This window comes from Meles meles, chromosome 6 (genome assembly GCF_922984935.1).
Source record: "Meles meles chromosome 6, mMelMel3.1 paternal haplotype, whole genome shotgun sequence".
Lineage (NCBI taxonomy): Eukaryota > Metazoa > Chordata > Mammalia > Carnivora > Mustelidae > Meles > Meles meles.
The window spans coordinates 47,816,078-47,843,322 of NC_060071.1; the positions used below are offsets into that span (position 1 = coordinate 47,816,078).

The window sequence follows — 27,245 nt, forward strand, 5'->3', positions numbered from 1 at the left end:
GTGAAGGAATAACTTGACACTGTGATATATGGAATTCATCTCTTCTTACCGTATAGTCACTGTACTCGTAGAGGGATATATCTACAGTTCGGAGGTGTTGCTTAAGAAGATTTTAGTTTTGAAGTAACTAACTGTCACTAGATCTGATGCTCCAAAGATACTAGAGTTCATGTGGAAATTAAATAATCCTGCATTTAGTTTGGACTACCCTGGTACATTTTAGAAGATGGAAAAGAATAGGCCAACTTTAAAAGTCTGTGTTCAAGTGTGGGCTTTAGTCTATAGTGGAAACTATAGTTTTAACAGTATTAACAGTAAAAAATGATAATTTTTACTTCTTTTAGATTTACTTCTTTAGATTTACTTATTTTAGACATAATTATTTTATTTTTTTTTTATTTTTTTTATTTTTATTTTTTTTAAAGATTTTATTTATTTATTTGAGAGACAGAGAGCACAAGCAGGCAGAGAGGAAGGCAGAGAGAGAGGAGGAAGCAGGCTCCCTGAGGTGCAGGGAGCCCGATGCGGGGCTTGATCCCAGGACACTGGGATCATGACCTGAGCCGAAGGCAGAGGCTTTAACCCACTGAGCCACCCAGGCGCCCCAGACATAATTATTTTAAAATGACCCTCTGAAAGAATTATTTTCTGATAAGATTTAAGCAATATATCTCTTTCATCAAGAAAAATTTTGAAAAATTTTAATTCAGAATATCCATGTAATTAGAATTTTTTCAGAATATCCCTTGTAGCATAGCTGAATCAAATTAATTTATATGTATCTGTGTGCCTATAATTATTTTCCAGAAAGTCAGAGTATATCATAATCTTTTATGACAAATGAGCAAAACAGGATATCTGTATCAAAATTAAGAAAAAAGAAGCTTAGTACTTGAGACTTAATGTTAAATCTCAGAATACATATCAGACAAGGGTTTCCCTTTTGATGTGAGGAATGGGGCTTCTCATTTTTGAAGCCTCATAGTCGATTAGGCAGGTAGTGGTAGTGGAGAGGGATTGTCTCACAGACTACACCTACCTGGGCAGCTTTTCTGGGAAGTGCCTATTGGTAGATGCTTACAGCCCACCTTGCTAGAGGAGTAGTGGGGATTGCCAAGGAAAGTAGAACTTTTACTTCAAATACTTGTGGGCCACAGACCTAACAGGTCACTTCCTGGCCTTCCTAAGCGCCAGGCAGGGCTCTATACCCCAGACACTTAGAACAGTGACGTTTAATTTTTAACCTGCTTTCTAGTATGTTTGTGTTAATGTCTTTTTGACTGTCTGCTTGTGTTTTAATAGCTCAGCTTTTACAGCTGACAGGCATAGGAAAAGAAAACTTTTGGAAAACTCATCACTAAACAGCAAGTTATTAAAAGTAAATGTAAGTAATTAAATATATACAAATGTAAAAATTGGTTGTGATCCAGTCACTGTTTTATTACAACTCTAACATTGACGTTGCTCCTTATACACTTTCATAAATGTATGCCTTGGATTTGGGATATTTTACAAAATGTTTGCCACTTGTACTAATGATTCTTGATGTGACTGAATATCCCAGTGAGTCCATCTGTTAGTGCCTTCCTTCCATCAGGATTACTCTTGTGCCCCTCTGCCTTAGCAAGTGTTCGTTCTTAAAGCCTATTCATGTATCTTATTACTCTGTTTCTAAGGACCCCAAAGATCTTTGCTTTCTTCTGTTAAAGGTTCTAAGTGCAAATTCTATGGGTCTGAGGTTTTGTAAATTTTATTTCTTAGGACTTCATTAATATAATTTCACCATGAAAGAATATGCTTCCTCATTCTGATAACCGTCTGTTACCAATGTATGATCCATTAATTAATAAAATTTAGAGATCACTAAATACTTTTAAACACATCAGTAATTTTGCCCTGCATCTGCCTTTCTGCTGTCATGCTAGTTAGGTTTAGACATGCACTTAATTAAAGGGTTAAGATTTTGTGAAAGAAAGAGCTAAAGTACCTTGGCCGTCTGAGTTATGGGCAGAGATGCTTCGGGTTGGATTGGTAGATCTGCTTCACAGGTGTAGTATTCCGATGTTAAGGTGCATTTGTAGAGTTAATAAAAAAATCAAGTATTGGTCTTTAAAGGAAATTCAGCTAGTTTTTAAAAGTTGATATCCCATTGCTAAGAATGCATGTATTGGTCATTTATGCATGGCATAGAGTTAAAGGTTTGGGGATGAATATTTCAGGTATATATATTTATATTTTTTCAATTTGTAGTATTTTCTCTCTCTCTTTTTTTTTTAATTAACATATAATGTATTATTTGCCCCAGGGTTACAGGCCTGTGAATCATCAGGCTTACACACTTGACAACACTCACCATAGCACATAATATCCCCAATGTCCATAATCAATTTGTAGTATTTTTAATAAAATCTCATGAAAACATTGTCTTAAAGTTCATCTCTTTTAAGGTTCTTCCTGGTTTTTGAATTGTGTACTCCTTGGATTTCATTAATGCTGATTTCCTCATAAGCTTCCATGAGGTACTGCCATGTAGGACAATCCCAGGACCAGAAACAGGCTTCTAAAAATATCTGGACACTTATACAGAAAGTAGAATGAGAGTTTGAAATATTAATTGGACAAACAAAGACCAATTCCAAATTGGCTTGATGCTAGAGTTTCAAATATAGGCCTTAGCTTCTCTTGGTATTACTGATGGCCTTTTCTTGTCCCATTTCACAGGGAAGCACTGCTGCCATCTGTGCCACAGGACTCCGGAATCTGGGGAACACATGTTTCATGAACGCCATCCTTCAGTCACTCAGGTACTGTTAACATCAGAGCTGAAGATGCTGCTGTTAGCTTCTAGTGAAATGGTTAGGAGGAAAGGCTCTGGGTTCACATTCTGTCTCTGCCACTAACTCCAGTCAGTTCCCTGTGCCTTAGTTTCCTTATTGGTAAAATTGGCAATAGTAGTTCTGCCTCATAGGAAGATTAAATAATTTATAAAGGGCTTAGAACAGTGCCCAGCAGTAAATAATTGTTAGTTGTTACTGTTGCTTCTTGAATAAACTAGAACAGAGATCAGCAAACTTTTTCATTAAAATGGCCAAGACAGTAAAAGTATTTTAGTCTCCACATGCCGCCCACAGTCTGTCTCCTATCTTTTCCTCCTCCCGTACCTTTTTAAGCAACTCTAAAAATGTAAGAGTTCAGTGGCCCTGGACCAGATATGGCCTGTGGGCTATAGAATACAGACCCCTGGACTGCAGGGCTTCAAAGAATTTAATCTGATCATTAGTTAAGTCTTAAATACGATCATAAGATCAGATGTTTAGAAGGTCTTTAAAATGTAATATAAGTAGTAAAAATAAAATACCCAACAAGGCTGACCTCAGTTATATAGAAGAAATTATTTTGAAAGTCATGTACTTGTAGATTTTAATGTGGCATCAAAGGCCAGAATAAATTCTCTTCCCAAGGCTACCTTGCAAATAAGGAGCAGAAGTCATACTTGATCCCTCCTTGAAGGTACTATCTCTTAGTTTATCTAGTCTTGTTCAAATAAGAAATTCAAGTCACTACTGAATTCCCTTATCACTCTGTACTTTGTATCTAAACAATATGGTTGGTTTCATGGTTTATTTTTATTTGAGGAAATTATTGAATACCTGGAAACAGGCATTATTTATTTATTTAAGTTATCTCTACACCCAGTGTGGGGCTTGAACTCACAACCTTCAGATTAAGAGTCGTATGCTTTTCCAACTGAGCCAGCTGGGTGTCCAAGAATTCATGATTTTTTGAACAAATTTTGCTTTAAGCTCTTTGTTCGTGTCTACAAAGGTATCTGTTAATACAGTTTTCTTAGAGTAAATGAGGAAACTCAAAGCAATTTCTTGAGAAATTGAAATATCTCAAAAAATTCACATGTAGGTTTTATAGAAGTTTCTTCACAGTCCTAGTAAAGTCTTTTATTATTTTTTCTTCTTCTTCTCTTTTTTTTTCCTTAATAATTTTCTTCCCTTCCTTTTAAAATAGTAACATTGAGCAGTTTTGCTGTTATTTCAAAGAACTGCCCGCTGTGGAGTTAAGGAATGGGAAAACAGCAGGAAGGCGAACATACCACACCAGGAGCCAAGGGGATAACAATGTGTGAGTTCTAAGAATATATCCTTTCTGGCTTTGAGCTACAAAACAAGTGACTCTTACTGGTGATTTCCATTGCATTCTGTGAGTTAATAGGCATAGCATTTTAAAATACTCTTCTAAAACCTGGGTTTAACTGTCTAGCTGATGATCTTAATAGTTGTTGCAATTCTTTTATTTCTATTTACCTAATAGGAGGATAAATTTAGCTTTCTACATACTAAGTCTTTGTGGATTTGAGCTCGAACATTGACATCTGGATATGAAACACAGTTTTAGATGTAGATCAGCATAAATATCATTAGGCTTTGTGAATTGACACTTGCCTTACAGTGTTAGATAAATCTGTTTTGGATAATAAAAATTTATAGTCATCAAATTAATTGTGGGGCAATGCAGCCAATTTAGTTGATATGGAGAGCGAAAAATTGACAGATGATTATTGAGAACAAATATGTATGCAAATTCATTGCAGCTGTGCTCCATTTGATGTTCAGAAGATCTATATTATGATTGTAATGGGCAGATTTTTTTCCATATCTTAACATTACTGAAGTAAGGCTCTGATTTATAATTTGTGTGTCTTTTTTTTTTTTTTTTTTAAGAGAGCACACATGGGGTGCCTGGGTAGCTCAGTGGGTTAAGCCTCTGCCTTCAGCTCAGGTCTTACATGGTCTCAGTGTCCTGGGATCGAGCCCTGCATCGGGCTTTCTGCTCAGCAGGGAGCCTGCTTCCCCCTCTCCCTCTGCCTGCCTTTCTGCCTACTTGTGATCTCTCTCTCTGTCAAATAAATAAATAAAATCTTTAAAAAAAAGAAGAGAGAGAGAGCACACATATGCACATGCTAGGGTGGGGAGGGGCAGAGGGAAAGAGAGAATCCTAAGTAGGCTTCAGGTCCAGCACAGAGCCCAACATGGGGCTCAATTTCATGACCCTGAGATCATGACCTGAGCTGAAACCAAGAGTCAGATGCTTAAGTGACTGAGCCACCCAGGTGCCCCTAATTTGTATGTATTTTAATATAATGTTCTTTCTGCCTGCCCGTTCCTGCTCCCATTCACCCCATCCCCACACATTCTGAAAAGCCATTTTACAATCTGACATTGTTCTGCCTAAGTGACTGAGGGAGATTAGGATAGAACATGTCAGAATAGTGTGCATTATGGATAGAGCCAAAGCACCAGGGAACTTTAAAGCCAGACATTGAAGTAGGGATAGAATCCTACCACGACAGTTGATATCTTAAGAGTTTGCTTTAGTAGCAGCATATAGGATGAACTGGAAAATGCCTGCATTCAAGAAGACTTCACACTTTAGAGTAGTTGGGCTGGAGGAGATAGCGGTGAAAGGAAGAAAAAAATTCATTTTCACAAAAGCTAAGAGGACAGTTAGTACTTGATGCATTATTGTTATTTAGGGTTTAGTTACAAACTGTAGAAATTGGCTCTGGCCATTGTAGGCCAAAAAAGAACTTAATGAAGGTCTGTTGGTAAGCTATTACTGGATGGGTGGAAAATCGGGTCTGGAATCCAGACATCCAGGACCATCACCACAATCATCCCATGGAACTCTATCCCATAACGATATCACTGCTTCTGTAACATCATTTCCATAACAACACACTGCCCAGTGTGTGACACCAAAGTTCCTATTACCAGCACTGTTGGAGTTGGATGCTGGATGAATGCTGCTGTTACTGCTGCCCCTGCACTCCAGATGATCTTTGTCACCAGCAAGGATTTGGCACTGCCCCAGCTTTGTATCACTAACTTCAGCTTCAAATAGGCAGAACTCAGGCTATACCTCTGAGTCTTGGCTGCAGGGAGTTGAGAAAGCAAATATCTGGCCTTTTCAACTTTCATAATGGGAAGCAGTCTCTTACCAAGACTTCTAAGGTGAGGAATTCCTCGAATACAGAGTGTCCAGGAAGGAAAAAATACGATTTGTATCTCAGGGACCTACTGAATGACAGAGGTGGAGCAAGAAGTTACTGAGATTCTCTGAGATACCAATCAGATATCCATGAGTATGGGAGTTGTAATGACAGATACAGATATTAAAGTTGTTTGGACTGTTTCAGTTTAACTAGTTATTGGAAGTGTTTCATTCTAGCTACATGCATAGAAAAACAAAATTAATAGTGGCTTAAATAAACATCCATTGTTTATTTTCTCATGTAAAAGCTGGAGATTATCTATCTAGGGCTGTTTGCCACAATCATCTGGCTCCTTCTAGCTTTCTATTCCACCAACCCTAGTGTAGGGCTCCTATGCACATAGTTCAGGGTGGTGCTGGAGTACCACAATTTCGTCTTTCAAGCTAGAAGGACTACTCTTTCTCTTTAAGGAATTTCTCAGAAGTTGAATACACTCAGAGTTTTTTATTCCAGGAGTTCTTGTGCCAAGCAAAAATTGGAAGTTCTGTTCCTATGAGAGAAGAGGAGAGAATGGGTATTGTAGGATAGTAGAGAAGAGTATAGAGAGCAACTTCAGTGCACATTGAGTTTAAAGTGACAAGAAGACATCCAGGAGAAAATTCCTCTTGGAAAGTGGAGAAACCTGACGAAAAGTGGGTATGAGAAAACCTAGCTTTCAGATTTGGATTTGGAGTCCTGGTGTGGAGTTGAGTGTTAAAGCTTTGTGGCTAGATGAACGGTCTCAGGCAGAGATGAGCAGATGGTCACACACTGAGGTCTGGGAAGTGTTCCTTATGAGGGGCAAGAAGGAAAACTGCAGGAAAAGGAGAAAGAGATTCTGTTTTAACTTTTAAAAAAATGTACATTTTAAAGTAATTTGGTTTGCAACTTATCTATTGCTGTATTGTATAAGTATGGCATTACTTTGGGACAAAGTTCACCATATGGTTAAAAACTAGTTTTGTCTGTAATTACTGCAGTTTATGTGGGGTTTTAAGAAGCTCTTACTAAACTGTCAGAATTAGTTTAGGAGAAACCAAACTCTTTATGTTTTCATTTTTTATTATGAATTGTAGACAATTGGACAGTATGCATTGAAGCAGTAGCCTCTGACTAATGCCAGGGGTTTCATCCCTTCCTCTTTTCCAGGTCTTTGGTGGAAGAGTTTAGAAAGACACTTTGTGCTTTATGGCAAGGTAGCCAGACTGCATTTAGCCCAGAGTCCTTATTTTATGTTGTTTGGAAGATTATGCCAAATTTTAGGTAAGTATTACTTAATGGAAGATACGTAAAACATTAATATTAGTCTTTTTTTGGTTCCTGGAACAATTTCCTGTGAAGTGGTGGTATTCTAACTAATAAAGACTGGTTTTATTTTTTTATTTTTATAATTTTAGAGCCCTGGGTGGGGTTGGAGGAGGAGGTTTGGGAGAGGGGCAGAGAGAGAATCTTGAGCAGGCTCCACGCCCAGCGCAGAGCCTGATCCCACGACCCTAAGATCATGACTTTAGCTGAAATCAAGAGTCAGATGCTTAACCAACTCAGTCACCCAAATGCCCCTTTTGTTTTGTTTTTAAAAGAATAACAACAGTTGGATCGTTTGACTAGACAAATGTGTGTGTTTAAATAATATATAGACATTAAAAATGTCTCTAACAGTAGGATATTTTGTTGTTCTAAAAATGAAGACTTTATAAATAACTTATGTGCCCTTGTAAATAATTTAGGAAAACATGCTGGACAAAATTCCATTAATTCTTTCAAAATCTTATGAAGATTCATTACCATCATACACCATCTTATTTCAACTAAAAAAAAAATCCATTTGTAATCTGTAGAAATCTCTGGTCTTAAATTCACTGTTCTGGGTTGGGTTTTGAAGTCAAGTCCATTGGGATTCAGTTTGCAAAAGGTAGCTGGGCCACATCCCAGTGTGGCTGTAGAGTCACTCTATTTTCCTTGGTCTCTCCCTAGCATCACTTGAGGAGGGAAACAGCCTTGCTGTCAGAGGAATCTGCCTCTTCTCCTAGGTTAGTCCTCTCAGTAGGGATGCAGGTAACAGCAGATTTGAGGCACTGCAGGTGTTTGACAATAGCCTTTGCCACCGTCTGCTGATTTTGTCCTTCTGAAGCAGGTCTGTGCTCTTGCTAGTCAGGAGTTTGGCACCTAGTGTACATCGCTTTCCTTCTGAAAAAAATAAAGACAAAAACACCCAGCATGCTGTATGTTGCTGTATGTAGTAAGACTTAGTGGTTTATCTTGCTCTACTGCCTAATAGTGGTTTAGATATATTAGTAGTATAGAAGAGTGTTTAAAAGATAATAACCTCAAAGAGCTGGCATTTGTTGCCTTACTTGAGAAGTCTAGCCTTGAGGATCTGATATGATTGACTGTTGTTACCCCGGGTCTTTGTTTTGAAGAAAACTTCTTTTATATATTGTGACATTTAAATCTCCTCTCAGAAGAGACTAATTTTGTAAGAATTTTGAAGTTTCTCAGCTCCAAAATAGGAAAGGTGGAAATGACTGCCAAGTTACCACTAACCAGGTTTGGACTTAGTATAACATTTCTAATATAGTCTCCCAGTTAGACTCTTGATAGGGACATAGTCTTTGTGTTTTGTTTCTATATAAAATTGGTTTCTATAATTTAGTGAATGCCTAAGCACTTTAAGCCTTTTATATCTGATCTTCAGTAAGAAAACAGAACCACAAAATTCCCATCAAGAAAGGAAGTTTTAGCTCCATTTTTTAATTAATTTTTAAATTTTTTTATAAACATATAATGTATTATTAGCCCCAGGGGTACAGGTCTGGGAATCGCCAGGTTTATACACTTCACAGCATTCACCATAGCGCATACCCTCCCCAGTGTCCATAACCCCACCACCCTCTCCCTATCCCCCTCCCCCCTGGCCACCCTCAGTTTGTTTTGTGACATTAAGAGTCTCTTATGGTTTGTCTCCCTCCCGAGCCCATCTTGTTTCATTTATTCTTTTCCTACCCCCCAAATCCCCCATGTTGCATCTCCACTTCCTCATATCAGGGAGATCATATGATAGTTGTCTTTCTCTGATTGACTTATTTCGCTCAGTATAATACCCTCTAGTTCCATCCACGTCATCGCAAATGGCAAGATTTCATTTCTTTTGATGGCTGCATAGTATTCCATTGTATATATATACCACATCTTCTTTATCCATTCATCTGTTGATGGACATCTAGGTTCTTTCCATAATTTGGCTATTGTGGACATTGCTACTATAAACATTCGGGTGCATGTGCCCCTTTGGATCACTATGTTTGTATCTTTAGGGTAAATACCCAGTAGTGCAATTGCTGGGTTGTAAGGTATTAGCTCCATTTTAAAAAAGACAAAACTGAGACAGAGGAGGAAGAACTTGTTCAATCTTACACATCTAGTAGGTGTTAGGGTTAGAGTTAGAACTCAGGTCTTTGTGGAATTGGTAAAGGATAGATGTGTCAACAGTCTACACGCCTGAATGAAGCCTACCAGCTAACTTCACACTGTTCTGCTTGGTTCCCATGGTGACTCAGGTCCTTTATTCTTTTTTTTTTTTTTTTTTAAGGTTTTATTTATTTATTTGAGAGAGAATGAGTGAGAGAGAGCATGAGAGAGGAGAAGGTCATAGGGAGAAGCAGACTCCCCAAAGAGTTGGGAGCCTGACATGGGACTCGATCCTGGAAGTCCGGGATCATGACCTGAGCGGAAGGCAGTCACTCAACAAACTGAGCCACCCAGGCGCCCCACAGGTCCTTTATTCTTAAGTGAGAGTTTAGAAATTGCGTGAAACTTTTATTCAGTAAAATTTTACTTTTCCTCAAAATCTGCCCACATCTCTGCCTTTTATATAAAGTATCTATAGCCCAGCTATGAGCATGATTTAATTTTTCGCTGCTTAATTTTGCACATTCTGTATCCCTAGCAATGAAAGGAAAAGACTCTTGGAGAAGGTGACCAAGTTGAGTTTCTGCAGTGATTCCTAATTCACGTGAACTCATAGATTCCTTAGTGACTGATGGGAGTAGAATGCCTATGTATTCTTAGCAGGGCTTTCTCAGTTTCACAGTAATTGAAGTTATTCCCCATTTTCTTGTAATTGATGAATAATTTGCTCTTGGTTAGATCTAGATCTTGAGATTATATCAAGGATAAAGCTTAAGTGTAAGGTCACTGCACAACCCCCAGGGGCGAGGCCGGGAGATGTGGGGCTTTCTTCCAAAACTGTTGTTCTTATTAAGTATGCAGGGTAAAGTTCCTGTAACATGGCCTGTGTGGAAGTGCCAGGAGTCTTGAACTATGTTTCTGTTATATTTATGATCACAAAATAAATTTTTAAGAGAGGTTAGGAAGCTCATTTTCCTTGATTAACCTATGATAAGTTCTAGGCAGTTTGATCCCTTGAATGACCTATGAGGACTCTGAAATACATACATGCATGTGAAAGTAGGGACAACTTTTATCCATTAAATAATGATAAAAAATATATATACTGTAAATGTAAACAACAGCTTTGGATATAGAAACAATCAAAACTATTTTTTCTTTTTTCCTACTCAAACCAAAAGCCAGTTGCCCAGTGGTAAACTTTTACCAAAGTTTGACCTTTCCAACATACATATCTACTTACCACACTTGTTATGGCATCCTAGTATGCCCTACTTTTCCTGTCTCTTTCCTTTACAGAAAAGTAACTTAAAGTTTATCGTGGGTTTTGTGGGGTTTTTTTGATGTTACTTATTTGAGAGAGAGAGCATGCACTAGCAAGCAGAGGGGCAGAGGAAGAGGGGCAGAATGAGAGAGAATCTCAAGCAGACTATATGCTACACTCACTTGGACCCTTTGTGGGGCCTGATACCAGGACCATGAAATCATGGCCTGAGCTGAAACCAACACTTGGACATTAACTGCCCAAGCCACCTAGATCCCACTAAGTTTATGTTTTTTAAATAGGTAAAATACAGGTGGCTGAGAATTTCAAAAGGTAAAGAAAGGATATGTAATGAAAGTTTTTTCTTTTATTTTATTACCCAGCCATTCATTTTGCTTTCTAGGAGCAGCTATATGTACTAGATTTTTGTGTATCCTTTTGTTGATATTGTGTGTGTGTGTGTGTGTGTAATCTTTAACATAAATGGTAACATATTCATGCTTTTTTTCTTACTTAGAGGTAATTCATGCTAGTATCTAAATAACTTCTCCTTTCATTTTATGGCTGCACAATGTTATACTTTATAGTTGTAATTTATGTATAGTCCCCTATCAGTGGTTATCTAGGTTGTTTCTTACCTTTTGCTGTTCCAGACAGTGCTGCAGTAGATAATCTCATACATGTAGATGCAAAGGTCTCATAGAGCAATTGCTGGATCAAAACATACTTGCTTTGGAGTACCTGGTTGGATCAGTTGGTAGAGCATGAGACTCTTGATTTCAGGGTAGTGAGTTTGAGCCCCATGTTGGGCATAGAGATTACTTAAAAAAAAAAAAAAAAAAAGATATTTGCTTTTAGTTTTAATAGTCTTTTCTGCTAGCCTTTTTTTATTCTATGCCTTCCTTAACATGATTTTATCTTTTTATCTCTGTATCTTTGTCATGTTTGTCCTATGGGATTTGCCCTGACCTCTGTCTCCTTCTTTAAGGTCCAGCTTAATGCTAACTGTCTAGGAAAATCTCTTGATAATTCAAATTGGGTCATGGTATTTATTCCCTTACTTCTTATATCATTTATATGCTATTTATACTTTCACATAAACTTGCTTTAATACATTTGCCTTAACTTCCAAGGGAGTTTTCTTTAGTTTTGCACTTATCAGTTCTTCTTGTTGTAATTAATGTTTAAAAACGATGGATGAATAAATTACTAAAAACTTATTTCTATTAGCTATTCTGGTAGATCTTTGTGGACAACAAATGGGTCTCTGCATGTGAGATCTTAAAAATAATCTTTCCAGGTATACTGTTGATATTTTATAATTAAACAGTATTAGTTCTGTCTAGGAATTTAGCCATTGTATATTTTTTGTGTGTTCGTAAGCAAAAAAACAGCTATTTTTATCATTTTCATTTTCTGGTGTTCTTGTCTTGGAGAAACTCAGCCATGATTGGTGTCACAAAATGTAGAATAGCAGCTAAATTTGATTGATTTGGGTTATATACAATTTGGACAAAACAACTCAGAATTCTTTTATGAATGTTAAAGATTTTTCTTCCCTTTTTTTTTTTTTTTTAAAGATTTTATTTATTGGGGTGCCTGGGTGGCTCATTGGGTTAAGCCTCTGCTTCAGCTCAGGTCATGATCTCAGGGTCTTGGGATCGAGTCCCGCATCGGGCTCTCTGCTCAGCAGGGAATCTGCTTTCCACTCTCTCTGTTGCAGAAATACCAGTTGGTTCTTTATAAATCCATTTCCTCACTGTTTCACCAGCACTTGTTTGGGTAATATCACTGAGATAATTTGTATACAAAACATAAACATTGAACCTAAATATGAGGAGTGTTTCCTTTTACGTGATTACTAAGAGAGACCTAAGTTAACTACCAATGAAATTTTGAAGCTCCAGATTGTATAATTGGGAAGTAATTGAAAAGATCATTGAAACTTGTTGAATTAACTTACTTAATAGTATTTTTCAAAAGATTTTCAGAGAAGTCAGTGAGGCTATTGTTTAAAAATAGAGTTGTAAATGTCTGTTTGGTCAGAGTTGGAAAAATTTCATAGTCTTAGAAGAAGCTGACTTTGTGTGTGTGTGTGTGTGTGTGTGTGTTTTGGTAAAGATCTCAAATTGAAACAAACTTATCTTATACCCTTATAAAACAGCTGAGTGTTCCATGATTTCATGTATGTAAAAAATTACTAAAGGAAACATTAGAAAATAATGTTTTGATACAAGAAAAGAGAATCAAAAGAATCATGGTGTGGTTAGAAACATTCATGAATGTAATTAGGCAGTTTGTTTTTTTGTGGATGTCGAACCAGCCTTGCAGCCCAGGAATAAATCCCTCTTGGTTGTGGTGAATAATCCCTTCAATGTACTGTTGGAACCTATTAGCTAGAATTTTGGTGAGAATTTTTGCATCCATGTTCATCAGTGATATTGGTCTGTAATTCTCCTTTTTGATCGGGTCTTTTTCTGGTTTTGGGATCAAGATAATGTTGGCCTCATAAAATGAGTTTGGAAGTTTTTCTTCCATTTATGTTTTTTGGAACAATTGCAGTAGAATTAGTATTAATTCTGCTTTAAATGTTTGGTAGATGTCCCCTGGGAAGCCATCTGGCCCTGGGCTCTAGTTTGCTGGGAGATTTTCGATTATTATTTTAATTCTCTTGCGGGTCATGGGTCTGTTCAGGTTTTCTTTTTCTTCCTTGTTCAGTTTTGGTAGTTTATATATATCTAGGAATGTATCCATTTCTTCAAGATTATCTAGATTGTTGACATAGAGTTGTTCATAATATGTTCTTAAAATTGTTTATATTTCTTTGGTGTTGTGATCTTTCCTCTGTCATTCATGATTCTATTTAGTTGGGTCCTTTCTCTTTTCTTTTTAATAAGTCTGGCCAGGGGTTTATCAGTCTTACTAATTCTTTCAAAGAACCAGCTTCTAGTTTTGTTGATCTGTTCTACTGTTCTTTTGGTTTCTATTTGATTGATTTCTAGGCAGATTGTTTTTTAAAAAGGGATGGACATGTGTTTGCTGAAAGTTCAAATCAGCATAACTACAAAGTACTGGTTTCATGATCCATTTTAGAAAAATGATTAGATACTAATTTATTTTGGTGAGAGAATGAAACTATTTTTATATGTGATAGAATTTCAAATATGACCTAAGATACCTCTTACCTTTGAGTCATAAAAAAAATGGATGTTGTAATGAAAAAGTTTAAAGCACCTCTGTAGATACGTTTTTTTTTAAAGTACCTCTTGTAGATATGTAAAGGAGCTAACAACTTTGAAAACTTTTGACTGAATTTTAATATTTTTTAAAAAAGGAGTCTTATAAGAACTACTTAAACATATACTGAGACTCAGTTGTTAAATAGTTCAGAAAAAGTTATAGTGAAATGCTAAAGTGACTTCTGACTTAAGTTCCATTGGTTAGGTAGATGCTTTTCATAATTTATGATTTCCACAAGAAATTTTAGGGAAAGGGGAGAAATGTATATTGAGGGAAACTGTGGTTGAAAGACACCTATGGAACCATTGCCTGGAAGAGTGCTGAAAGTTTTGACTTAAGACCAAGCCAGAAAAACTTGTGATTTGAGAGATAAAGGGAACTTTACAGGTTGGCACAATGTAGGCAGAAATCTTTTCTATCTGTAGTTTTATAAAGTACTTTATGTATATCATTGCTTGATTTATTTTATCTACATAAACCTCTGTAACCTTTAAGTGTACCAACTTCATGTTCTGTCTTCATTACTGTTCATTTGTCATGGTCTATATAAGAATTCCGTATTAGGGGCACCTGGGTGGTTTAGTCAGTTAAGTGTCTGACTCTTGATTGCAGTTCAGGTCATGGTCTCAGAATCTTGAGATCGAGCCCCAAGTTGGGCTCTGCACTGGGCATGGAGCCTGCTTAAGAGTCTCTCTCTTCCTCTTCTCCTTCTTCCCTCCTCCCTTGGTGCTCTCTCTCAAAAAAGAAAAAAAAAATTCCATATCATTTCCTTTCTGAACTCAGTATAAGAAATAACCTGAGAATATGTTGCTGCTTTATTCAAGTTTTAGGCTAGAGCATAATTGTATATGAGTCAATGCATTTTTAAAAATATTTATATGAAAAATGTCTTGAATCAGAGATTAGGATCCAAGTAGAGACTGTTTAGAAAGTTTTTCTTCCTTTCTTCCAGTGTTAAAAAATCAATATCTTTCAGTCTAAAAAATAGTTTTAAATTCTTTATCTCTTACATTGGTGGTTTATAAGACTAAGGTTTCTGGCGAGGGAAAGATGTGACATTTTAACATTTGAGCATCTTCTGGAGAGGCCATGTGAGATAGCAGGAAAACCAGAGTCCATCCCATCTCTGCTACTCTCTTGTTGTAGGACTTCGGCACGTCACACACCCTTTCTCTTGCTCCTCAGTTCTCTTCATCTGCAAAGTGAGTTCATTTGAGATTAGCTCTCATATTCTGTGTTTTCAGACTTCTTTTAGTAGACTTTTTCCTTGTAGAGAAATTTGAGAAATTTTCCTTGAAGAGAAGTAAACCCCAACACAAGTGGGGATGAACGGCCAGGGAGTCTCACTGTGCTCTTAGTGCAGGGCTGTCGCCCTTTGCAGCACTTTGCCTTCCTGCATGTTTGGCTGAGCATGTGGAGCTTCCCCAGTGACGGCCTGCTTCTTTTTGCTTTAAGGGGCTATCAGCAACAGGATGCCCATGAATTCATGCGCTACCTTTTGGACCACCTGCACTTGGAACTCCAGGGCGGTTTCAATGGTGTTTCCCGCTCAGCAATTCTACAGGAGAATTCTGCTCTATCTGCAAGTAACAAATGCTGCATGTAAGATGTAGTTTCCTTCTTCTTTTTTTTTTTTTTTTTAGGAGGACCTCAGACATTTCTGTTTGTGTTATTGTTTATTAGATTTATCGTGGAAGGTGGAGAGTTTCCCTGGACTTTGGCTGAAACTTTTGTGCACTTGAATTTTAAAACCAAGTGGACTAGCAAGCACATGCCTCCTGCTTCCAACCAGAGACCTTTTATACTTGCCTCTTGGTATAGTCCGGTAGTTTCTGGTATAGATTTTTTTAAAGGTTGAAAAAAAAAAAAACAACAGAAAACATTTTATATAGTTTAGCACTTGAAAATTCCCTGCCAAATATATCAAATGATATTCGGGAGACTTAATTTTCAATATTAAAATAATTATATTTCTTCCCTAGAAACAAAGGCTTAAAAATATTTTAAATGTGTATTTTCCTAAAATATATCTGTACTTTAATGAAATTGAGGCATTTGTAAGTTCTTAAAATTTTTCTTGCCTCTCAGTAGGAAACAAAACAAACATTTTAGATTGCTTTCCTAGGTACTAATACCCCAAAATATACATTGAGATTAGAAAGCTTATTTTGCTTGAGGACAGGATGATTTACTGTTATTTCAGTCTAATTTTGTTTAATTGTAGTCTCCTTTTGTTCAAATTTTTTGAAAAGCTTTGTTTTGACCTGTGCAGGAAAGGGATTTACAAGACAAACTTCCCAAAGACAGAAAGAAAAGAGTAAGTAATATATAGGGATCACCGTATTGTATTGCCTTGCAGTTCATAAATCTGATTTAGTGTTCAGTTAGGGTCCTTTTAATGACAGAGCAGCCTCATAGCTCATCTGGTTGTATCAGAGAAGGGCAACTGTTTGAATTGTTATACCTTTCAAAATGTTTGGCTTTTCTAGGTCCCGATAACTATGGTTCCAATCGGAATCCAGTACAGAAGGGAAGGGATCTGTGCCCTCGTAGAATTGTTCTTGCTGCTAGCACCGAGTTAAAAGTAGTATTAAGTGAAAAATTCTGCTTTGTACTTTATGATGACCTTTTGTATACTGAGAATATTGAACCGGGCTCTAACAGGGATAGTCTGTGTGAAGTAAGAGGGTATATGTCTTTATTATTTTATTTGATGCCCAAAGCACCCTCATGGAATCACATTGTGTAATAGTCCTAGGATGATCTTCTAGTAGCTAATGAGTTTTCAGTATTAACCCATATCTGGTTATATTTTAAAGAGTAGTAATTTTAGGTTCTACTAATGAGATAGGAACAGAAAGAAAAACATTTTCACTACAGGATCCAAGGATCATATTTGCTAAAACTACAAAAAAGGTCTCCTATGCAGAACACAGCCAATGCTACCAAAGGTGGGGATGGTAGTAATAAATGACAGGTCTGTTCTTCATAATACATAGAAAATCTTTGCTGTTAATACAAAAGATCTAGCAAGCATAAAAGTCTGTCCGAGTATCTAATGTTTAAACATTCTTGGCATATAGTTATAATAGGAAAGCAGTTTTGAAATCATTTATGAATTTTGTTTCAATCATTATATACCTAACTTAATGCCATACACATCAGATAGCCAAGACTCGATGAGTATCCTTTTCTCAGAGGAAGAAATTATAAAGGAAGAACTACATTGAGTCTAAATGTACTGCTTTTTCCATTGTAATTAAGGTCAGTATTGTAAGTGAACATCAATATGAAAGGATCATAGTCCCTTGATTCCAGTAGTTTATTTGGTGTGCCCTTTGTTTATGACCTAGATCTTAAACATAAAATGGCTGTTATATTAGATAGTTCCAGTGTATCTTCCCTTTTTAATTTACTATAGCTGTATATTTTATGAACAGATTTTAAAAAAGATGAAGTTGCAGTATATTTCTTTGGCCAGTAAAGAGTAGAAGACCTTTCATGGAAAAGGAAGCAAACTTATAAAATAATATAATTGCTCGAGTAGCTTTTGTCTGTCTCATCATGGCACTGGGTTTAATTTGGAGCAACTCAGAAAGTAAAGTTCAGTGCATTAGGAGTGTTATTGTTTGCAAGTGAGAGAAACCACCTCAGATTGCTATTTGCAATGAAGAGCATTTTCTGACTTAAGTAACTGCATGCATAAGTGCACAAAGGTTAATACATGTTTGCTGTAAGACTATTAATGATAGCAAACAACTGAAACAACCTGGAGAACCATTAATATTGTATTGGTTAAATTAAGAAAAGGAACACAGTGTTAAGAGCTGAGTGACCCTCGCCCAAGTTGGACCTCAGCTTCCTGGTCTGTAAAATGGGCATAATGGTATCTGCTTCTTAGCTTTGAGGATTAACTGATTTAATACATGGGAAGTACTTTGAATGGAGTTTGCCATAGAGTAAGTGCTGTAATAAGCGTTTGCTAATCATGCTTTCATGGTACACTTTCTTGGTGGTTCTTGCATCCAGTCTGTGTTCGTATTGTGGCATGCCAATCTGCTGTCAAAAAGGGTGAGGTACGTGTTCAAGAGATGTACTTCGGAAAAAAAAAAAAAAGGTGTGGTTCTAATTATTATCCTAATAAAAGAGCCCTGAAATAATTTAAGGGCTTTCTTTTTGGAAGAAAAGTACTTTTTGGAAGAAAAAGACACCTGTCTGAAAGTACTATACATATATACCCCATTTCATCTTCACGCCAGGCCTCTGAGGGATTGGAATTTGTGGGATGGGAAGTGGGGCTATGGGAGGCTAAGTGGCTTAAACCTTTTATTTGGTATACCTCTATAGAGCTTTAAAGTTTTTGTATTATTTCATAATTTAAATAAATAAATGATATACATATCCCCCCTCAAAGAAGTATAGCAGCTGTTAGACATATTTTAGTTTTTACTGAGATGTTTTCCTGTGTGGTGATTTTCTTTAGAAATGGAGCATCTACAGTTGTCACCGCTATATTCGGAGGTATTCTCCAAAATGAGGTTAACTGCCTCATATGTGGGACAGAATCTAGAAAGTTTGATCCATTCCTAGGTAAGACATATTGTATTAAAATTTTAATGTTTCCTTTGAAAACTTAAGATAGTACAAGATAAATGTAAAAATACATCAATTTTTGAAATTCTTTTCCAAATGTGGGATATCCCTTTAACAGCTGTTTTCCTATTTCTTTTTAAGACCTTTCATTAGATATTCCAAGTCAGTTCAGAAATAAGCGCTCAAAGAATCAAGAAAACGGACCAGTTTGTTCATTACGAGGTAAAGATACTTTAATGTTGTAGAATTCTTTTTCCTCTGAAATAGCTGAATAGACTCATAAACTCCATCCATCTGTGCTATGTTGTTAATTGCTTGAATGAGTTTGTGTTATAATTTAACAGAAGTCAAACCTGAATGTCTCCTCCTATCAGAAAGAAAGAAAAAAAAATGGGTGCCAGAGATATTAAGGCAAGCATAAGATATTTCTCACCTTTTTCTTTAATACTGATTTTAAAATTGAGAGTTTGTAACAAGCTGCTTCTGACTTAATGAAATAGAATGTATTCTGTGGATGTCTCACTAGTATCCATAGAAGGAAAGAACACTTAGCTAAGTTTAATAAATTCTGGTGTTACTCTTTTCTATGATTAATAGTTTTAGAAATCTACTGATAAGCCTGAGGCTCTGCTTTTAATTGAAGACTGTGAGATTTGGGACAATTTTTTTCCCTGATTAGTGTTAACTATTTTCATCATGGCCAAAAGATTGATCTTTGACCAATCCTTAAAGTGACTTACTGTTCTTGTTGGCCATAAAAAGAAACTAGGATAGAAAAAAGAAAGAGGGCCTAGTCTATGTTCTATCATTGAGTAACTCTACACTGAAGGCAAATAACATAATCCCTACCCTGAATTTTCTGTTGACTAAAAGTAATTTTTTCCTCAACTGTCTAGAGAATATTGTCATAAGGATTTAAAAAACAAAAATCTATATATAGGAGAGAGAACACACACACACACCCAGTCTTTTCCTATAAAAGATTCTCATTGATTGAAAACTGCACTGTCCACTATGGTGAAGTCACAGATGGTTGGTAAAATGTAAATTTTTAAAATGCAGTTTCTTAGTTGCACTAACCATATTTTAGGTGATCAATAACTGCGTGTGACCAGTGGTGTTGTATTGGACACCACAGATGGAGAATATTTCCATTATTGCAGAAAGTTCTATCGGGCAGTACTGCTGTAGAATCAAATTATTCTACTGCCACTTGCTCATTCTCAAAAAATGTGCTAGTAAAAATACAACTGTTGGGGGAGGGACAGGCAGAATTCTGTGTCACAGGTGCATTTGGGAGCATTGGGCTTGTTATAAGAGGAGCAGCAGAGGTCTTGCTCGTAGCCCTGTTGCTCAGGTAGTTTCTTGAACTCCCTCAGGGTGTGGCTGTCAAATACACTAGACTACTATAAGACAGGAGAATAACTCTGTATATGAAACATTTTGTAGATGCTTTCAGTTGCTCCCTGCCTTTGCAACAGTGATGATGGTCTCTTTTGAACAGGAGCACAGAAGAAATTTAAGGAAGCTCCATCCACTCATCTTCCCTCTAAAATAGATGGTTTTGAAATACAGGTTTTGAAAATATCACAGTATACCTGGTATCAAATGTCAGATTATTTTCTCTTTATATTGATGGCTTGAGAGTACAAGCTAACTTAATCATAAAGCAAACATTTGATCATTTAGAGAAGAAAGCAGTGAGGAAAGGAATTAGCCTCAAACTCTATTATCTAAACTGGATAGAGCTTCATTTTATAATTTCTTCAAACATTGCTTAACATAACTATGTGGATATGTATTTGAACAATATTTCCTAAATAAAACTAAGTCCAGATGATCTTTGGAAGACCCAGAGATATTGGTTGCTTCAGGGTTCTTTCTTCCTTCCGTACTGTGTCCCCCTTCATCCTGCATTGGTCACGTAGTATGGTTCTTACTGTCCCCTGTAGAATTTTACTTATTACCTATGCCAGAATGTTTTAATACTGAGAGACCTTACTTTCTTGAGATTGTGCAGGAGGAGACTGTATGACATAGCTTAAGTGGTTGATTGGTACTACAAAGGAGTGGCAAATGGCATTTGCCTTGCTTCCCAAGTAGTGTTTTTCTTGGCATAGACTCACTGAAATTTGATGGGATTAGGATTTAGCTTCAGGGGGCCCAGACCATCCTGAAGGGTTTCGGGTTTGGCTGGAAACAGATTTCCTGTATTCTCAGCTGGCTTTCCTTTCAGTTTTCAGACTTGATTTTTATTTTGTTAAAGAGCTGACTGTTGGCTTAAAGAACTAGATGGTAGAGTCATTCTTTCTGTTTAACACTGTTATCAGTTAAGGGTACTACTCTTTTTTGGACATCGAGTCCAAAGATGATATGGATTTCTTTACTAAACAGTTGGAGTCATGATTACATTTTACATGCTTTTATGTGCTTTAACGCAAGGATTACTTGTGTGCTTTTTGGAATGTTAATTGATAGGCTTAGTTTTCATTTATAAAGGAAAGGTGAGAAAGATCCTTGGGATTTGAAGTTATTTAACTAAAAACATGCAAATTATGAGAGGCTAAAATAATCCCAGGTCTAAGATCTGACAAAAAAGGAAAGATTATTATAGACCAAATATTAGCTAATAGAATCTAATACTGAAATAAAATAACATACAGAGATCAAGTAGGATTTCTTCCAGCCATGCAGGACTGCTATATCCACAAAGAACAATTTTCTCTGGCCAGCAAAGTTCTTCTAGCTGGACTAAGAACCAAGTTGACATGAGACACATGAGGAGGAGAGTATCAGATTTAATTTTGTATGTATGGGGTATCCACATTGACATAATATTTTGAAGACCAGCAACATGAGGCTTCTGTGAGCTGAGAGGGTAGGAGTCAGAGGACACAAAGGGGAGAAAGACCATTAGCAGGAAGGTGAGAGGAAATGTTTGGAGAATAAAGTTTCTCCTCTTAGGTAAGTTTCATTGGTAAAGAAGAGTCTCTTGTTAATAGTCACTTCTTGGTACAGGCTCTCCCTTGCAATGTAAATTTAGGCAGTTGAGGGGAGGGTAAAGCTTTTCCTGAATTTGCTGGGTTTGCTTTTAACTCAAAATAATGTTCATGCCAAAGTGGCCCATCTTGGGGTGTCCTGCCCTGGGCCCCTGCAGTTTTCTCCTCTGAAACTTCCCTAAAATTTCACACATTAAAATTGAGCTGGTCGATTGGTTGTTCAGTCTTATTGAACCAGTCCTGCCAATAGGTCAGTTCAGACTTGTTTTGGGAGGCAGTGATGCAGGTTAGGCCTAAGGTTCAAGTAGTCAGGTATTAAATAAGAGGCATTTCTGTGGAAACAAAAACAGTGGTTAACTGATTGGATCGAATTATAAACCAGTTTCTGAATTTTGAGGGTAGTCAGTCAAGAAAATTTTTAGATGTTAAGTTTGAACCATCTTGAGTGCACTGGTATGTAGTTTGAATGTGTGATGATCTTTTTGAGTGGCCCATAGCAGCAGGCATGGAGATTGCCTGTATGTGAACTGTTGGGATGATCTCTCTGAAGTTTACATAAATTTAGTCTGTAGGGCTTCAGGGAAAAGGGCAGTTTTAGTTCTCAGATGAATCCAATGTAGAAGTTTGGAAGAAAAATTAAAAATGTTACTTTGGAGAATTATAGTCAAGCACTGGAGGAAATTAGAAGAAATCAAGATCTAGTCCAGTTTCTAATGAACAGTATTACAATCTAATATTTACTCAGATGTGTTATTGAAACCTGTTTTCTCTATAATCACCCTTTATAGATAGCCAAATTAATACTAATTTATTTGCAAAATAAGTCTAGTTTCAAAAAAACTTGGCCTGATCATTTATATGAGTGTGGCAAAGAGTAGCAGTTGATTAGGTAGATTCTTGAAAAAGTTTCCAGCAGGTTTTAAAGATTGAAGTTTTAACATCCTCTTGAGGCCAGAAGCCAAGCCAGATACTTGCCATCAGAATGTCTTCCATTCCTACATATTTGGGTGAATTCCTCTCTGCTCAGGGTCCCCAAACTATCCCTGGGTTCCTGTATTTGCCAGGGAGTGCCAACCTTTACTTACCTGGTAAGGCTGCTGGAAACTCTGTAAGCAGGGTACCAAATTGGTACTTCTGGGGCTTTACTGGCTTCTTTTAAAGTCAACCTAGTTCCTTAAAGCTGTCTGGTCATATCTCAGTTTATGCATCTCTCTCAAATAGGACATTCTAGTCAACGCCTTGGTTATATAACAAATGTTTCCAATTGTGTCCTGTTACAGGGAGAACAGAATTCTATTGAACTTATGCAAATAAATATAAGAATACTTAGAGTTTCTGAGTTCTGGAGAGTTCAGGTAGGGAAAAAGATAAATGTTTCAATTTGTTCACAAAGGTATATTCTATTAAATTGCTTTAAAGGTCATAAAGAGCTAAAAAGGATAAATTTTTCAGTTCCATATTGTTGTTTTGCTTGAATCCAGTTCTTCCACTAGTTCAGAAATTCTGACCAGTTTTATGGTAAGAATTAAGGTTACCAGAAACCTGTACTCATAGTTCTTTTTGAGTCTCACTTAAGATAAGGCACATTTGCAATACCATCAGAGCAAAACAGTAACTGTATTAGAGTTCACTGTGATTCAGTTAACAAGAAATTTGGTTATTTCTGTGACTCCCGACACATAACAACATAGTAGGACATCAGGTTTCTAGTTTTATACAATTTTAGAACACTTAACATATCTACATAAATATAATCTAAGAGGTTTTCATATCACTTATTTGACAATGAAATATTCTAAGGCCTATCTGGAACACCTCAGACTGTGGTCAAAAGACTTCATTTTAGGATTTGATTTTAGGAAGTATGTTAGTTTGAACATTTGATTAATAGGATCATAGGGCACTATGAAATGATATTTAATTATCTAACCAAAAGGACAATGAAAGATTTCAAAGGAATAAAAGGCAAAAATATAGAACCTTACATAGTTGTGAACAAAATTTAATAGCTTTAATATTAAGACTCAGTTTTCTGAAAGAATCGAAGACTTGATGATAAATAGATTATTTTGGCAAAACACAGAATCCTTGATTTCTAAGCAGATAACTTTAAAGGAACAGAAAAACATTTGTTTACAGTTTTTTATTAAAAGCAGTTTTGTAAGTTGTCCTTTTAACAAAAAAAAATTTCAACTTTGCAGTATATTTTTGATTTTAAAACTTACTAAATTTATCCTAAGCTTACCCAGTACTGATCACACATAAAATCCCTTTCCAAATACTCCTTTTCCATAAACCTTATGGAACGACCTTTTTTACATTCTTTAAAAAGTTTCACTTTAGAACAGAATTACTTTCCCTTAACAAAAAGTGTATTTCTGGTTCTCATACCTTTTTCTACCAAAACCAAATTTCCTTGCATATGGAATTGTTTTCCTTATTATTTCTGGTATTCTTAATTATATTTATTATTATTCTTAACTCTTAGAAACCTTAATTTCTAGTGAAAACTAAGTAGTAAGCAACTTTGAACTGCTATACCAGTATTTAGAATAGCAAATTTGTGAAAACATTTCATAATTTCTAAGAATGTGCTTTTTCATAGTACAGTTTTTCAATAAAGCACAAACCAGGTATACTAAAGGTCCATATTTATTTAGTTTCTCTGTAATAAGACACAAGTAAATTAAGCTATTGACACCTATTTTCTGAACCTATATTCAATACCTAATGTCTTATTATTTTACTTTATCTGGAAATGACTTAAATATCTCAATAAATTTAACTCACTTAACTTAGTAAAAAAACTTTAAACTGTCAGGTTACCAAGGACTTTGGAAGCTACTTAAAAGTTTACTTACAGGGGAGCCTGGGTGGCTCAGTGGTTTAGGCCACTGCCTTCGGCTCCGGTCATGATCTCAGGGTCCTGGGATCGAGTCCCGCATCGGGCTCTCTGCTCGGCAGGGAGCCTGCTTCCCTCTCTCTCTCTCTGCTTGCCTCTCTGCCTACTTGTGATCTCTCTCTGTCAAATAAATAAATAAAATCTTTTAAAAAAAAAAGTTTACTTACAAACGTTTTTTGCAGGGGTGGGAAGAGAATCTTAAACAGGCTATAATACAGCCCAGCACAGAGTGCGACCTGAGATCATGACCTGAGTAGAAATCTAGAGTTGGATGCTTAACCGACTGAGCCCCCAGGCACCCCTGCCTATTTAATTAGCTTGTTCTTAGGTTTAGATTACCCACAGAAATTTCATTAAGCATTAGACAAAAATCAGTCATTATCTTAAGGTTTTTTTTTTTTTTTTTCTGATAAATTTGCAGAGGTGAACTTACTTGGCTTTCCATAGACACGGGTAGAATGACAGTCATATATTTAATGCTGGTAAATCTCAAGAGATTTTTTTCTTAATTAAACCAACAACCTAAAATTAGCTTTAATACTGAATATTTTCCCAGATCACGTGATTTTGGAAAACATTTGGGTTTCTATCTTTCTGAATTTTGGAATTCCCAATACTTACAAGTGCTTGACTTGAAACCAACTAAGAAGAGCTCTTTTACAAATTAATTTTGGTGATACCATCTGAAGGTAAAGAAAATATGTCACATTTATAACATGTGGACATACACAGACAAGATGTAAACAATATATTGTAGCTTTTTTTGGGAGGACATTAAAGGCCCAATTTCTAAATACCTCTTATTTTTTGATGAAAAACTTCTCTAAAGTTTGTATTTCAAAGAATGGCTCTTGGGAAGATGGGAATAGAAAACTCACATCACAAAGGAACAGAGAAAGAATCCCAGGTTTCCTCCAGTGTGGAAATCTGGAGCAAATTTGCCTGTTTTCAGAGGTGTGGAGTCTGGGCACAAAAGGCATTTTAGAAAGGTCTCTTCCCCCATTTTTTCTTCAGTCTTAGGCAATTGTGGGCTGTGTTTATATTTTAAAGACATGGTAAAAATTATCATTTCAAGAAACGGAGGAAAAACGCCAAAAAATTCTTTTAGTTTCAGGGAAACTGCACTTTAAAGTTTACTTTTTTTTGTTTTTTTTGAGTGCAGGACAATTTTGTTCCAATATTCTCATCTTTTATAATAGCTACAAACATTTTAAGGGGAATAGGCGAGAGTTAGGCATTGCTAAAGAGGGGGTGGGCTTTTGACTTGTTTCTAGAGTTGCATTTCTGGTTTTGTACAGTTTGGTAAAGCAGTTGTTTCTAATTCCCCAAGAACTGGATAAAGCTTAGAATATTAAAGGATTTACCTGCCTTTTAAAACTAAACTGTTTTTTTTGTATTAGGGAGATTTTTTAAACTAAAATAGTAAGCAAAATAAAGCATTTTAACAAAGCCACCTTTTTTTTTAAGGTTGTTTTTTTTTTTTTTTAATTTGACAGAGAGAGAGAGAGAGATCACAAGTAGGCAGAGAGGCAGGCAGAGAGCCCGATGCGGAGCTCGATATATATATTATAATATTATGATATTATGCTGAGCCACCCAGGCGCCCCTAAACATTTCATTTATTTATTTGACAGAACACAAACAGGGAGAGTGGCAGGCAGAGGGAGAGGGAGAAGTAGGCCCCTGCTGAGCAGAGAGCCCGATGTGGGGCTTGATCCCAGGACCCTGAGATCATGACCCGAGCCGAAGGCAGAGGCTTAACCCACTGAGCCACCCAGGTGCCCCAACAAAGCCTTCTTGTAGCATATGGAATTCAACCTTGGCTTCTGTTAGCCCCTGCAGGTTGACCTTTCACATATCATTTGTGGGAGGGCCTAGGAGACGTTTTGGTCCCAATTTCTCTATGAAGGGAAGGTAGTGAATAATCATCAGTCTTTCTCATTTCCCTCTAATTTTGGTACCATCTTTTCAAAATAGGGGTAAAGGGGCTTTATAATTTAAAAGATCTTCTTTTTCAGTGGAGGAGGGGGTAGCTAGGATATTTCTGCAATGTACATTGCATAGGAATGCCTGAAGCCCTAGAAGGTTAGAGCAAAGTAAGCCTTATTGCCAGTCTCAGGTGCTTTTGTTAAATTCATTTCCTGGCTTTCAGCTTTTATGTGAGCAGCCTATATACTTTGAACATAGAGATTAAGTCCCTATAAATCTCGTAGGGAAGGGGGAGTTAAGTGGATAATTTTTTTTTTTTAAAGATTTTTTTTTAAGATTTTACTTATTTGGGCACCTGGGTGGCTCAGTGGGTTAAGCCTCTGCCTTTGGCTTAGGTCATGATCTCAGGGTTCTGGGCTTGAGCCCCGAATCAGGCTCTCTGCTCCGCAAGGAGTCTGCTTCCCCCCTCTCTGCCTACTTGTGATCTGTCTCTCTCTCTGTCAAATAAATAAAAATCCTTTTAAAAAGAAGATTTTACTTATTTATTTGAGAAAGAGGGAAAGCGTGAGCATGCATGACCTGGAGGAAGGGCAGAAGGAGAAGCAGACTTCCTGCTGAGCAGGGAGTCAGACATGGGGCTCAATCCCAGAACCCTGGGATCATGACCTGAGCTGAAGGCAGACCAGATGAGAGGCCAGATTTTAAGGGGATCTTACTTTGGAGATGGACATTTATTTTTTAGTCTTATGTCCATCTTGTCAAGGGAGTCCCTAAGGCATGCTGTTATAAGACAGTTGAGAGTTCTCTATACAGCATATTTTTCTTTTCAATATAAGTAATTTAAAGACCATTGATGAATAATCTGTT

The 27,245-nt window shown here is 36.6% G+C and overlaps 1 protein-coding gene across 1 annotated transcript in view; it reads left to right on the forward strand.

The window, feature by feature from the left end:
• Nucleotides 1-27,245, forward strand: part of USP3 (ubiquitin specific peptidase 3) — a 104,962-nt gene that overhangs the window by 52,640 nt on the left and 25,077 nt on the right. The window contains exons 5-11 of the mRNA XM_046007763.1: nucleotides 1,303-1,384; nucleotides 2,722-2,804; nucleotides 4,021-4,134; nucleotides 7,193-7,306; nucleotides 15,411-15,557; nucleotides 18,439-18,545; nucleotides 18,690-18,770. Of these exons, the coding sequence (XP_045863719.1) occupies nucleotides 1,303-1,384; nucleotides 2,722-2,804; nucleotides 4,021-4,134; nucleotides 7,193-7,306; nucleotides 15,411-15,557; nucleotides 18,439-18,545; nucleotides 18,690-18,770 (728 nt within the window). The remainder of the gene's footprint in view (nucleotides 1-1,302; nucleotides 1,385-2,721; nucleotides 2,805-4,020; nucleotides 4,135-7,192; nucleotides 7,307-15,410; nucleotides 15,558-18,438; nucleotides 18,546-18,689; nucleotides 18,771-27,245) is intronic.